The sequence below is a fragment of the Metopolophium dirhodum genome, chromosome 9 (assembly GCF_019925205.1).
Source record: "Metopolophium dirhodum isolate CAU chromosome 9, ASM1992520v1, whole genome shotgun sequence".
Lineage (NCBI taxonomy): Eukaryota > Metazoa > Arthropoda > Insecta > Hemiptera > Aphididae > Metopolophium > Metopolophium dirhodum.
In genome coordinates, this window is record NC_083568.1 from 528965 (window position 1) to 544928 (window position 15964).

General features: G+C 27.8%; 2 protein-coding genes across 2 annotated transcripts; one reads left to right on the top strand and one right to left on the bottom strand.

The window, feature by feature from the left end:
- Positions 1-4897: 4897 nt before the first annotated feature.
- Positions 4898-7204, bottom strand: LOC132952650 (uncharacterized). The gene is made up of 4 exons (XM_061025000.1): positions 7112-7204; positions 6834-6986; positions 6401-6571; positions 4898-5068 (listed from the first exon to the last, which is right to left on the bottom strand). Exons 1-4 carry the CDS (start codon positions 7202-7204, stop codon positions 4898-4900), a joined length of 588 nt encoding a protein of 195 aa, XP_060880983.1.
- Positions 7205-10409: 3205 nt separating this feature from the next.
- On the top strand, positions 10410-15622 carry LOC132952651 (uncharacterized). The gene is made up of 5 exons (XM_061025001.1): positions 10410-10499; positions 10592-10744; positions 10956-11123; positions 14940-15129; positions 15440-15622. Exons 1-4 carry the CDS (start codon positions 10410-10412, stop codon positions 15108-15110), a joined length of 582 nt encoding a protein of 193 aa, XP_060880984.1. The 3' UTR covers positions 15111-15129; positions 15440-15622.
- Positions 15623-15964: the final 342 nt, after the last annotated feature.

Consider the following 15964-nt stretch of genomic DNA (forward strand, 5'->3'; position numbering starts at 1 on the left):
CATAAATCACGTTTAGTATTGACGTATATTGTATCAAAAAAAAAAAAATAGTACCTATACGGGTATGTATGATGTGTAGTGTGCACTATATATAATATCAGACACGTTATTATTAAATTATCATATGTAATCCAACAAAAGTATATAAATAACATTTAGTATTGATTAAAAAAAAAAACAAGTAGGTAACGCATGAGTACTTAACACCAAAAAAAAAGTATAAAGACTAAAAATATTTGTATTTATTATAATGTGCGTGAACGTATATAGTTTTAAATAATTAATTATTACCAGTTTATTGTATAATATTTAGTTTCCTATACCAACTTTACACAAGTAAACTGATGACAAATACCTATAAGTGTATAATTCTGTACGTGAACATGAATACTATAAATACTATTATTAATTTATTTATGAAGATGATAAATGCCAAATAGGATCAAATACAGCGTGTAATATATTTTATATATGACGTAAGTAAATTTATAATAACGTTACTTAAGTTAAAATTTAGATTTTTAAGATGTTACGTATGAACAGTAAAAAAAAAATACCAAACATACATTACATTTTTAAATATAATTTAACTGGTTTACTGATGAAAATAATTGTGAATGTTTAATTTGTAATGGAAAAAGTCCAATCCAGACTAATTTCAACTCAAAAAATCTTTCAAAAGAGTTAATTTGACCATACTTAGTTCGGTGAGTATTGATATGAAGTGAAAGACTTGTTCCGTAGGTAGTTATATTGAGGTATGTGGTAAGGAATACGTTCTAAAAATAGAAAAAAGTTATTGAGTCATTTATTTATCTTTGAAAGAAAGAATTTTTCCTTCAAGTACCTATATACCCATGTAAAGGATTGAGATTAAGACTTTTTGGAACATCTTTTAAGCGGCTCATACACGGTCAATATTCGATATTGACAGTATAGTTGACCGAGTATTGGTTGTAAGGTACTTCAATGATATTGTAAATACAATAACAGTTTTGATATCAATTATTAATGGGTTTTACGGATAATATTGATCGTGTAAAGTATACAGTCGTTATTATTTAATATTTTTTTTTTTTTACAAATATAACGTAAAAACTTCCACAGCACTCTTTCTAATTTTTTTTTTCAATTTGGAAAATCGGATACATGAAAGAAACCTCTACGTGCTGTACCCGAGGCCACAGTGGATTTAACAATCTATACTGGCTAATTTTTTCACAGCCAGGCTCATGCTGACGCTTATACTAAGAATATCTCAACTGGGTGGATTTTAAAAAGGGCCTTATCAGGGCCATCTCTGACGATAATCTTATGTAATAATGAGAGGATTAATTCAAACAAAGTGGACCTACTCACAGTAATGTGTAAGGAGACAATGTGTGATATCCTATACATCCAAGAAACTCTTAGAACCGAAGAAATAAAGACTCAGAAAATAAATTAAATGAAACTTGTAAACATCAGAGATCAGACCCCATAAAAAGCATGGGAGCGCAGTATTTGTATGACCTACTATTCAGGTAGGGTCAGCTCATTTCACGAAAGAAAATTACCCCGAAATACTTACTATAGAAATGGACAAATGTACAGTAACCTCTATATACAAACCTCCAAACGCCCAGTTCACTTTTAAAAAACTACCTAACTTACACGCAAAAAAAATACATTTTTTCCATAGGATATTTTAATAGTCACCACACTTGTTGGGGGTATGAAGAAACTGACGAAAACGGGCACGAGGTTGAACTATGGGAAGAGTTCAATAAACTAATGCTAGTTCACGATCAGAAGCTCCTCACGTCATTTACTAGTGGCAGATGGAGAAGAGGGTACAACACTGACATAATTTGTTCAAGTGACATATTAGGATCACAATGTCCCAAGGAGATTGGATACTATATACTACACACACAACATCGTCTAATAGTGCTTAAAATAATGGAAGTGGTTAAACCACTTGAAACTCCATTTAGAAGAAGATACATTTTTAAAAAGGAAAATCGGAATGGTTTCTAGAAAGATCTGGATAATATGATAAACAACATAAAACCGATACTCGAGAATTGCGACACATTCAATGGGTTAGTAAAGTCTATATCTAGGAAAAATATACCAAGTTGCTGCCGAACGCGATACATACCAGCGCTTACACGAGAATTAATGGATACACTGAATAAATATACGGAAATGTTTGAAGTAAGCCCATTTGAAAGAGAAACAATTGAAGAAGGAGAAAAAGTATTAAAACTACTGACAAATGAGAAACGAAAGAAATGGTGTGATCTCCTAGCAGAATTAGACATGAAGCGAAGCAGCAAGAAAGCCTGGGACATTATCAAACGATTGAACAATAACATCACACAAAAACTCACTAACCCTACAGTGACATCTTACTAATGAATGGCCGAATCAAGGTGAAGAAACCGAGACCAAAGATCATAAGATGTAAGGAAAATTAAAATAGGGGACTAGGAGGCACCTTCTCAAGAATAGAATTAGAATCTGCCATGAAGTAGCTAAAACGCGGGAAAGCGGCTGGTATAGATGACATGTGTACAGAACAAATTTGGCACTTTGGAACCTAGACACAGATATGGTTATTAGACCTTTTCAATAATATTAAAGATACGCTAAAACTACCTAAAAGTGTGGGGGAAAGCAAAAGTAATGTAATAATTCTTAAAGCCTGGAAAGAATCCTAATCCATCACCTAGTTACCGATCAATTTTTCTCCTATACCACACTTATAAATTGTACGAACAGTTATTATTGACCAGATTATGCCCCAACCATAGAAGACAAATTAATAAAAGAACAAGCTAGATTCCGGCCAGGTAAGTCCTGCACAGGACAAATACTTAATCTTACCCAACACATTGAGGACAGTTTTGAGAAAAAACAAATAACCTAACCGGCAGTCAATCACGGTTTATTGCTAGAAAAAATATACAATCTTACACTGGACTTAAAATTAACGCAAATAATTGAGTCTTTGATGAGCAACAAACGATTCTTTGTCACCTTGGCAGGGAACACAGCAGATGGAGAAACTCGAAAAATGGACTACCGTAAGATAGTGTCCTCACTTCAACACTTTTTAACATTTATACAAACGACCAATATATATATCAAATAACGATAAAATTAAACATTTTATATATGCAGACGATGCAGCAATATCTGTGCAGGACAGCAATTTCAGACAATTGAAGAAAAAACTCACCAACCCCTTGGAAAACAAATATTATACAAGTAATCACCTCAAACCAAACCCGAATAAAACACTTCTATGTACATTCCATCTGAGAAATAGGGAAGCCAATCGTAAATTAGAAGTCACATGAGAAGATAAGACACTACTATATTGCGATACACCACTTCACCAATATATTTAGGAGTTACTCTTGACAGAACTCTAACGTATATATATCATTGCAAAAAGACAAGTAAATAGATAAATACACGTAACGGTTTACTCTGAAAATTAATAAGATCAAAATGGGGACCATAACCTCACGACCCACGTCCATACAAAATACCCCTCTGCTTTTCAGTCAGAGAATATGCATGACATGAGGTATGGGGAAAATCAACTTATCGAAAAAATTAGATACTGCTCGTAACAGGATGCATAAAAAACACACCTGTTATAAAGTATACTTATACTAACCACCACCAATAAGACGACTAATTTCCACCAACTTGGAGAGACAAAAACAGACAAATGACCTGAGACATCCAATGTACAGACAGATGGCTACAATTCCTCGACTAAAATCGAGAAAAGGTTTGCTCAGAATCTCCTGTGCCTTAGTATTTACCCCTCTCAGAGTAGAACAAACGCATGGAAAGATAAGATAGAGGACATTAGGGGCTGGATTGAACCTGTGAAACACTTACCTACAGTGTACGAACTACAATGGCATGAGTGGAAGACATTAAATCGATTGAGAGAGGGAGATGGAAGATCTAAGAATAACATGATGAAATGGTTATACCTGATCTGGACGCCTCTTGTCACTGTGGAACAATCTAGACGATGGACCTATTGGTATGCCCACTGGCACCAGGACAGTGCATGCTAGAAGACTTAACTACTGCCAACCAGATAACCAGGGGACTTGGTCCAGAACTGGGCCAATGAAAACATCTAACCGAAACACCTACCTTACCATATTTTAAAATTTTATTTTATTTTTATATATTATCATATTATGTTATTGTATTTTATCGCATTATATCACAATAATATAAATTTGCCTAGCTTATTAACTTATAGTTAGCAGTATGATGCTTGACACGAAAAAAAAATTAAAAAATAGAAAATGGGCACCATACTTTTGATAAGTATTCTAATAAAGGACGAAATAGAGCACAGAAATAAATATTTAGATAACGTATATCTTTAAATGATGAAGTAAATCTAATTGGAAACCCTAATATTCGTACTATAGCCTTTAAACTAATTTGATCAATAAAAGTAAAACACATGAGATTCGCTTGAAAAGTAATACCAAGATCACGCACATTATTTATCTCAGGTAAAGGAAAATGATCAATTATATAATAACAATTTAATGTATTTTTTGCACGATAATATAACATTTTTTAACATATTATGATTTAATCATTATATCTAAAGAGAGAGATTCTAGACTATCTAGAATAGCTGATGACGTATTTTTTCGAATTAGTAATTTTGATTTCACCCACTGAAATTCAGAAAGAATGGTCTTAAGGAGTCTTAAGGGTTATAGTATGGTTTTAGAGTAATACACCCATTATGAATATTGTAGAAGAGAAATTTTAATCTGTGACTGTGTAAAAATCAATTTTTGATATGTTCATTAAGTAAGAAACATAAACTATTATACTTTTGTAATTTACCTAATGTTTAATCATTTTCCCAAGGCCGCTTCACCTCTACAACAGAAACTGCACAGCCATAAACTACCTTGTTTTTGGTCAATTGAAAACGAAATTTGTACGTTCCATAAAAAAATTGCTTGGGTAAATTGCCAAAAAAGTCATTATCATGCTTCACGCCGGATGTTACATAACAACCCTAGAAATATAAATCATATTTTTTCATCTTTACATTACAAATCATGTATCAAATATTATTGTGGAAAATAATAAGCAATTTGAATTAAAATTACTAATATAAACGTAAAATTAAAGAAAAAAGGTTAGGTCCCGGTGTACATAAGGTGTTATGTGGATCACGTGATATTTGTCACAAGATATTATAACACCATTGTACATGAAAGACGATATACCAGCATATATAATGCTTATATTGACAATATTGCTCTACATATAAAAAAAAGAAAGTTAATTTAGCTTTAAAAGAATATAATATAACCATGGTAGATATATATATATATATATTATATGTAACTTGAATACCACGTTAGTGGTTTAAAATGGTGTTTATTTTTTTTTTTCATATATCCTGTGTACAAAATTTCTACCAGATGGAGTGCTTTGATTTCAACATATAGTATCTTATCTTTTAGCAAATTGAATCAAGATGGTACTTTAGATATGTCTAATTTCTAATTGCTAAAAAAACTAATTAAAAGTCTATGGTTCGATTGTTAAGTAATCTTAAATAATTCAATCAAAAATAAGATGTTAACGAGTGTTAAGCAAAGTAAGCTTGAACATTTTGAATTGAACATTTTTTTTGTCATTGAGATTTTCTAAAAATTTTAAACTTTCTTAGAAAATTAATTTTTTTATGTTTTTTTTAAAAAAATGATTAAGTTTTGACATTGTACGATTGTATTTTAGTTAAATTTTAATGATTTAATTAGAAATTAAGTAACTGTAAATATTAAACACAATTAAAATATACTTAAAGTTATACCTATACCTACAATCTACATTTTAAAAATAAAACATATTTATCAATTATAAATATCTCTGACTTGTGGTCTTGTGTTAAAACTAGATAATATTAATTTGTAATAACTAATAATTACTTATAAAAAACAGTTTGTGTAAAATTGTGGAAATAACTAAAAAAAAATTATAAGAAAATCAATAAATGTAGGAAAGATTATACACTCATTATTTATACTAAAAGTACCTACTATTAAAATAATATTAAAAATGGTAAATATTAATACATCTACATTGCAGTTTTAAATATAAATATGTAAGTTAAAAATATAATAAATTTATAACTAAATAATATAGAGGGATTTATTTGATAATAGGAATTAATATGAGAAACTACAAAATTTTCACGAAATTTTTTTTAACAAAAAATTTTTATGAAAATCTACATCACTACGAGTGTTATACAATACATAGGTATGTTCTAAAATTAAAATTCTGACTATATTAAATTGATATTAATATTATTTTTATTTAAAAAATAATTCCATACTGCGGGAATAGGACAATTTTTTACATTGTGCATTCCTAACTTTTCCGTTATTGGAGTCCAAAATTTTCCCGCCAACGTTTTGAGTGACGAGCAAGCTTTAGGTGTCTTAAAAATATGAGCATTATCCTTCCAACCTCCAACAGAATCTTTTACCGCCAAATTGGCCTCGACCTATAAAGAAAATAATTTTAATATTTTTGCCAAAATAGGATCGACCACATTTCTATCCTATTTTAATCAACAATTATTTAAGAAGTCAATGTTTTTGGTAAGTACTTATTTTTGAAAGCCGTGTAAATAAAATGTCAAATTTATAATTGGTTCAACAATAAATCTATCTTATATTATTATAGATGACTTAATAATAATTGTAACAACTAAACTTACTTCAAGAGAAAATATACAATTTAATAATGATAACTCTACTTCTTACTGTATAAGAATCATCAAGTGGTTCATAATAGGTTACGTTTCCTTTGAGTTCTGTGGTATTGATAGACAATTTGCTTAGATAATAATTAAATTTAAATCGGTCATTCGATGATCCACAACGTAACAACGCTAAGACATTTATTTTGTATTCACCCTGAAGAAAATTATAAAATCGTTTTAAGCTGTTTCACATTACGTACCAATATAGAATTAGAGGACATTCTTTTGGTTCAATGTTATGGTTACTTTATTGACAGATAAGCCTAATTGAGAACTTACAACCGGTAATTGTGGTAGAAACAAAGGTTTACTTGTTGTATCCGAATTAACAGCAATTACAAAAACAAGAATATTGATTAATAAACACTTCATTTTTGGTCTAAAATATTACACGCATACACACATCAACGAAGTTTGTTGTTCAACTGTTATTCAGAGTCAAATGATTGAATAGGTTCGATGGTTCGATGGTTTTACTTGCTTTCAATAATCGCATCTATATTATTATAGTATAAAATATAATATTATTAACCTTGCTTTTAGTATTGATGCTGTAGATATACTATATTTAGGTCTATTACCCATTACGTCGACTCAATTAGTTTGGTTATGCTATTAATTTATGTACACCCACACATTATTGTTTATGACATATAAATCGTTTCGTTTCGCTAGCATCTGTCACTTGAATACCTAACCTTGACAGTAACATGTACTTTTTTTGCTACAATTTTGTATAGGTATATTTAAATAATATAAACAATTTTGTATATTATATACACATTTTTTTTGGTCTGTTATATAATATTATATATTTGCGACTAATGCAATTTCTGGTGGTGCAGAGGCATATTCATAACCTATAATTTCCAACACACTAATAATCCAACTTCCTAAGTAAAATAATAAATAAATTTTGAATTATTTTAGCAGTTAAACCTTTATTATTATAATATAAATAAAAAAAAATGTCGGATAGTGGGTGTCACTCTGTAATGGTTTCAAATTTGAGTTCAATAATATAATATCCTTGTATAAGAAAAACGATTCTAAGTGAAAAAGGTCAGTCAGCCTATGATATAACTAAGTATATTTGATGATATTATTGTGAATTAAGTAATTTATATATTTACCTATTTACGTGGAATCTTGTTTTAAATTTTCAATTCCTTAACCATAAAAGATGAACATTTTATACATTTTTAACTACAAAATAATAAATACATTTTAAATTTGATAAATTTTGTCAAAATTTGAACTTTAAATGCTTATAAAAAAAAATTTGCCTATGTATTTTCAATATTTTTCAACTACTATTGTAATAATATATCAGAAGCATTGCACAAAATTTTCACACTTTTCTACCCAACAAATACATTTTATTGATATATATAGAAAAAAAACTAAAAATATTGAGAACTGACAATGTCCGTAAACAGCTCAAAAAAAGTCAAATTATTGTTAAAATTTTATTATGTATAGAAAATACTAATACAAACATTCAGTGAAATTTTCAAGTATCTACAGACATACGTTTTTTAATAACAACAAAATAAGAAAATAGTTACACGAGAAATCGAGTGAATATCAATAATGTTGTAAAAATATGAATTTCAAACGCTCATAAAAATTTAATTTGACTTTCTTGTAGAAATTTTTTTTTTGAATAAAGGTAGATAAACTTATGGATAATCTTGTGTTACATTTTCAAATCTTAGACTGAAAAAGAAAAATTCTTATGAATTCTCAACTCAAAATAATTTGCTAATTTTCGTGATTTTTTCGTATTTTGTCAATATTTGAAGTTTAACTAAGGATATTTAATATTTTTTATCTACCTTTGAAACAATAACCTAGGAGCCCTCTATTTAATTTTCAAGCTTTTTTACTCAACAGATAAAATTTTATTGATATTTGTAGAAAAAAAACCTAAATAAAATGGAAACTGAAAATGTCCGTAAACAGCTCAAAATAAGTCAAAATATTTGCGAAATGGTATGGTGTATAGAAAATGCTAGTATAAACATTCAGTTAAAATCGCATGTACCTACGGTCATTTGTTTTAGAGTTACACCAAAAACCAAAATCGATTTTCTCAAAAACAGATTTTGCGTAAGAATTCCCGTTTTTCCTTAATTTTTCTTTTTTAAAAACTATTTTTAAAAACTATTCGGAAATTTTTACTTTTGACCCCAAAGTACCAACAAGGTTCACTTTTCTATCAGAAAAGTTACTGTTAAAGATAATCCAAGCATTTTACTGTCCTAAAAGGTGATGATACACAAAAATAAAAAATTTAAATTAAAATAAAAAAAAAATTGGTTAAGTAGTACAAATAATATAATCAACATAATATAATAATAATATGTATGGATAAGTTAATTAAAATCTATGCATGTTGCAGTATTGCACTACATATTATACTCGTATAGTTGCGTAATACAAATTTCAAAAGGTGGACATTAACTAGTTAGTAAATTTTCTAATCAACTTATGAGCTTAACTAGTTTAATTGACAGTGGAAATAACTTAGCTTTCCTCAGTTTATTTAAAAATAATTTGCATCAAGTCAAACATTATTGAAATTTTTCATTGTTATTGTTTTATACGTACCTAAATATTAATACTAAAATAAAAATAACCCAATACTATAACAATACAATAATTTCTGTTATTTTTTTTGATTAAATAATTTTGTAAATAGATATACGTTATAGTAGATTAGATACGCATAACGCATACTATTATATGACCTTAAATTTCTATTTGATATAAAAAAATAATATTTTGTTAAATTATTTATTGTGATATATAGCTATAGACACGGTACATTACGATAAAAGTTTAATAAAATTGTTTATTATAATAGTGTAGGAAACTAAAAAAACGCAGTCACTTTTTATGTGATCCATATTATACTAATTAAAAAAAAGAATACTAACTTTTTTTTAAATGAGTTAAATTAATATTTTTTCCATATTAACTTTTAACTTATCGAGTTAAATGTATTATTGTTAAATGTTAACTTATCGATCTTATTTCCTCTTAACTTCACTTAGCTTGAGTTAATTATTTTCATTAACTTGGCTTGAAATTTCAAATATAATTCATAATGATGTTCACATGGTAGTCGCATTCAAAATATGGTCCTGAGAGGAGGTTGAAGTTGAAAGTTATCCAGAATTTACAATTATACGTAACGATAGGTAATCGAATTTAAAAAGGAAATTGAAATATAATATATTAATATGACGTTCGGGTATTTCAAACATGACGAATATCCATTGAGCCGGAAATGTTTTATTAATAATTTAATATTAGAAAGGGATGTTAGTTACATGGACGTAGGGAATTTGTCAACAAATGAAAATCATACCGAATAATTAACTTCATCATATTTATACAGTGGTAATGCTTCGTAAACAAGGTCAACAATTAATAATAACAATATACATATTGCAAACACATTAGGTATCAAATGTACTATTGTACAAAACATTATTTTACTCTGAAAAACAGTAACAGTAACCAATGAACTGCGTTGATATTTGTGTGATTATAATACCATAGACCAAAGATGAAGTGTTCACTAATCAATCTTATTGTTTTTGTAATTATTGTAAATTCGGATGCAAATAAACCGTTGTTTCGACCACAATTACCGATCGTATGTTCCTAATTAGTTATATGTGTCAATATTGTCTTAATATTGTATAGCAACCCCCACATTGTACAAAAAGAATTTTATTTCTTATTTAGGGTGAATACCGAATTAAATTCTTAGCAGTGTTTCGTTGCGAATCTTCGAATGACCAACTCCAGTTTAATTTATACTTAAGCAAAACATCTGTCAACACAACAGAAATCAAAGGCAACTTAACCTATTTAGAACCGATTGATGATTCTCTTAATGTAAGTGTTATTATTATTATTAAATCAACTGTATAATATAATATAAATTTATTGTTGAACAAATTATAAATTTTAGTTTTCATATACGTAGTACACACAATTAAGTCAAGTACCTACCAAATACCTTGAATACTTTAATTATTGCTGAATTTTCTTATATTGTGTCAGTCGATCAGATTTCGGTAAAAATATATAAATTGTTTTTTTGCAGAATGAAGTAAACCTGGCGATAAAGGATACTGTTAATGGTTGGAAGGACAATGCTCACGTTTACAAGACAGCTAAGGCTTGCTCGTCACTCAAAATGTTAATGGGAAATTCTTGGACTGCAATAATGGAAAGCTTAGGAATGAACAATATAAGTTGTCCTATTCCCGTGGTATGGAAGCATTATATAAATAAAAATAATATAAACATTAACATATTATTTAATTTGGATATTTAAAAAAAGTCGAGAAATTACATTAAAATACTGGCCAAAGTGTGAGTATATTATTACCCACATATTCAACAAACTATTAAGTGTATTGGTGCCTGTTTTTCCAATTTTTCTGAAATTCTATAAATTTCGAAAATTATAATTTTTTAATCGGGCTTTGATCCGATCTGCAAAAGGTTTTCTTCTTTTAAATAAAAAAAAAGGTGGGTAAGTTGATGTCACTCTGCTGTGCAGTAGGTTACAAGTGGATCACTGTAATGGATGGTGTTAAATTTGAATTAATTGATATAATATCATTGTATGAGAAAAACGATTCTGAGCGAAAACGGTCAGTCAGCCTATGATATTCCCAAGTATATTTGATAATATTATTGTGAATAAAGTAATTTATATATACCCTATTTATGTGGAGCCTTGTTTTAAATTTTCAATCCTTAGCCATAAAAGTTAAACATTTTATACATTTTTAACTACAAAATAATTAATAAATTATAAATTTGATAAATGTTGTCAACATTTGAACTTTAAATGCTTATAAAAAAAAATTGTGCCTATGTATTTTTAATATTTTTCAACTGATATTGTATTAATATATCAGGAGCCTTGTATTAAATTTTTACACTTTTTGGCCCAACAGATAAAACTTTATTGATATTTATTGAAAAAAAAACTAAAAAAATTGAGAACTGACAATGTCCGTAAACAGCTCAAAAAGAGTCAAATTATTTTCAAAATTTTATTATGTACAGAAAATACTAATACAAACATTCAGTGAAATTTTCAAGTATCTAAATTCGTTTGTTTTTGAATTACAACAAAATAAGAAAATAGTTACACGAGAAATCGAGTGAATATCAATAATGTTGTAAAAATATGAATTTCAAACGCTCATAAAAATTAAATTTAAGTTTCTTGTAGACATTTTTTTTTTGATAAAGGTAGACAAACTTATGAATAATCTTGTATTACAGTTTAAAACCTTATATTTAAAAAGAAAAATTTTTACAAATTTTTAACTCAAAATAATTTGCTAATTTTCATGATTTTTCCATATTTTGTCAATTTATGAACTTTTAATGCTTAGAAAAAAAAACTGTGACTAAGGATTTTTAATATTTTTCATCTGCCTTTGAAACAATATACTAGGAACCTTCTATTAAATTTTCAAGCATTTTTAGCCAACAAATAAAATTTTATTGATATCTTTAGAAAAAAAGCTAAAAAAAAATGGAAAATGAAAATGTCCCTAAACAGTTCAAAATAAATCAAAATATTTTTAAAATGTTATAGTGTATAGAAAATGCAAATATAAACAACCATTGAAAATTTCAAGTATCTACGGTCATTTGTTTTAAAGTTACACCAAAAACCAAATTCAATTTTGTGTAAAAATTCCCGTTTTTCCTTAATTTTTCTTTTGTTTATCTTGTCGCTTGTGAAAACTATTGGGAAATTTTTACCAACCTAACTTTTGACCCCCCAAAGTACCAAATAGATTCACTTTCCTATCAGAAAAGGTACTGTTGAAGAAAATCGAAGCATTTTTACTGCTCTAAAAGGTGTCCTCAGACAAAAAAAAAAAAAACACACATCATTGTAAAATCAATACATTTATCGCTCCGCTCAGAATCTAAAATTAAACAAAGAAATTCGTCTACTCTAAGGACCGTTAGAGATTTTCTTCAACAGTAACTTTTCTGATAGGAAAGTGAACCTAGTTGGTACTTTGGGGGGTCAAAAGTACAAATTTCCCATTAGTTTTTAAAATCCAAATACAAATTAAGGAAAAACGGGAATTTTTACGCAAAATCTGTTTTCGAGAAAATCGATTTTGGTTTTTGATGCAACTCTAAAACAAATAACCGTAGGTACATGACACTTTGACTGAATGTTTCTATTAGAATTTTCTATACACCATAACATTTTCCAAATATTTTGACTTATTTTGAGCTGTTTACGGCCATTTTCAGTTTCCATTTTTTTTAGTTTGTTTTCTATAAATATCAATAACATTTTATTTGTTGGTTAAAAAAGCTTGAAAATTTAATAGATGGCTCCTAGATTACTATGTCAAATGCAGATGAAAAAAATTAAAAATCCTTAGTCACAGTTTTCATTTATAAGCATTTAAGTTCAAATATTGACAAAATACGAAAAAATCACAAAAATTAGCAAATAATTTTGAGTTGAGAATTCATAAAAATGTTTCTTTTTAAATCTAAGATTTAAAAATGCAATACAAGATTATACATAAGTTTGTCTACCTTTATCTAAAGAAAAATGTCTACAAGAAAGCCAAATTAAAATTTTTATGAGCGTTTGAAATTCATATTTTTACAACATTTGATATTCATTCGATTTCTCATGTAACAATTTTGCTATTTTGTTGTTATTCAAAAACTAATAACTGTAGATACATGAGAATAAATTTTACTGAATGTTTATATTTTCATTTTCTATACACCATACAATTTTGACTCTTTTTACGGAGATTGTCAGTTTTCAATTTTTTCAGTTTTTTTTTATAAAATATTTAATATCAATAAAATTTTATTTATTGGGTAAAAAAGCGTGAAAATTTAATGCAAGGCTCCTGATATATTGTTACAGTAGTAGAACTTTTTTTTATAAGCATTTAAAGTTCAAATTTTGACAAAATTTATCAAATTTAAAATTTAATAATTATTTTGTAGTTAAAAATGTATAGCTAAGGATTGACAATTTAAAACAAGGCTCCACGTAAATAGGTTATATATAAATTACTTTATTCACAATAATATAATCAAATATACTTGGTAATATCATAGGCTGACTGACCGTTTTTGCTCAGAATCGTTTTTCTTATACAATGATATATCATTGAATTCAAATTTAACACCATCCATTACAGTGACCCACCTGTAACCTATTGTATAGCAGAGCGACATTCACTTACCCACCTTTTTATATTTAAGATTTAAAAATTATTATACATGTTTCCTCATAAGTATCTAAGATAGCAGTTAAAACATATTAAAAGATACATGAGCAATTTCTTTTATATGCATTTAAATTTGAAAGGTTGACAACATTCATCAACATTTTGAAAATTTGCAAATTATTTGCAGTTAAAAATGTATAAAATATTCAATTATTACAGCTAAGGATTGAACATTTTAAACAAGGTATTTCAAGTTATACACACAAGAAACAAAAATATCTAAAAAAACATATGAACATGGATTTTTTATAGATATTTTAAGTTTGGACAAAATTCGATAATTATATGAAGAATAACGATTTTGTTGTAAATTAATAATATTTTTTATGCATCTATGTACAAAACTTTTAAGATTTCGATTTAAATTACTATTTCTTTTATACAAACCATGATATTTGAAAATGCAACTTTTTCGTCAAAAATAAATTCAACCTACATTATAAGTAAAAAAAGTAAAAAAGTAAAAGTAAAAAAAAATTACAAATTACTTAAATTAACCTAACCTAACCTAAATAACACTCGTATATTTAATTGCCTAACCTAACCTAACCTAACCTAAAATATGCTGACAGACTGTTTTTATGTACAATGGCGTTATATGACCCACCACCCACACCACACCTAATGTATAGAAGAGTGGTACCCACTTTCCCACCTTTTTTAATTTAATTTTACGACTAAATTAGTAATTTTAATTCCAATTACTTATTTTTATCCAGAATATATTATTTATGATTTTTAATTTAATGAAGTAAAAATATGGCTTATATTTCCAGGGTTGTTATAAATCATCTGGTATCAGGCTTAATAAAAACTTTTATGCCAATTTACCCAAGCAGTTTTTTTATGGAACATACAAATCTCGTATTCAATTCACCAAAAACAAGGTAGTACATGGCTGTACTATTTCTATTATAGAGGTGAAGCGGCCTTGGGAAACTGATTAAACATTAAATTACAACGCAAGTATAATACTTTAAAATATATTCAAAAAAGTCTTAATCTCAATCCTATCTGTAGTAAAATGAGGACATTTTCTTCCTTTTAAAGATAATAAATGGCTTAGTAACTTGTTCCCTATTTTTAGAAAAGATTCCTATCAACATACCTGAATTTAACTACGGAATTTGCCCTTTATTTCATATTAAAACCCACGGATCTATGATTGGTCAAAATAACCCCTTTCCGTCCGAATTGAAATTTTTCCTTTACAAATTAAGCATTTATGATTTTCATCAGTAAACCAGTTATTAATTTATATTTAAAAACTTTTTAGCATTCATTCGTGATTAATAACTCAATAACCAGTTTATTTCAACTCTATGCCACATTCAAATAAAAAAACGCTTGCCAAGTCAGGGATCGACATGTAAACTTTCTAGATTTTTAATTTTTAGAAATGTATTAACTGATATCACACCCAAACGGTATAAAAATTTGAATCCAGAAAAATGTCTGTGTGAACAGCCCCACAAAAAATCATTTTCATTTTGTGAGATAGATCTCCGAAACCGAAGAGCGGATTTCGATGTTTGGCGTTTTGTAAAATTCAAATTGGTTAGGAGAAGTGCAGTGAAGATTTTCAGAACTTTATCTATAGTAGTTAATTCACTACAGAACTTTAAAAAAAATTAAAACAAATTTTATTGGGCATTTTTTGATGTTTTTCAGTTTTACAGCTTTGTAGTGAATTAACGATTGGAGATAAAGTTCTGAAAATCTTCACTGCACTTCTCCTAGTCCTAGCTAATGTGAATCTAACAAGACCCCAAACAACAAAATCGGTTTTCCGGAAAATCTA

Excerpts from the sequence above, each read along its gene's own strand:
- LOC132952650 (XM_061025000.1), bottom strand. The coding sequence starts at position 7,204 with ATGAAGTGTTTATTAATCAATATTCTTGTTTTTGTAATTGCTGTTAAT. Across the intron at positions 6,987-7,111 it reads TTCTACCACAATTACCGGTT|GGTGAATACAAAATAAATGT; the intron begins GTAAGTTCTCAA and ends AATTTTCTTCAG. Across the intron at positions 5,069-6,400 it reads AAAATTGTCCTATTCCCGCA|GGTTGTTATGTAACATCCGG; the intron begins GTATGGAATTAT and ends TTATATTTCTAG.
- LOC132952651 (XM_061025001.1), top strand. The coding sequence starts at position 10,410 with ATGAAGTGTTCACTAATCAATCTTATTGTTTTTGTAATTATTGTAAAT. Across the intron at positions 10,500-10,591 it reads TTCGACCACAATTACCGATC|GGTGAATACCGAATTAAATT; the intron begins GTATGTTCCTAA and ends TTTCTTATTTAG. Across the intron at positions 11,124-14,939 it reads TAAGTTGTCCTATTCCCGTG|GGTTGTTATAAATCATCTGG; the intron begins GTATGGAAGCAT and ends TTATATTTCCAG.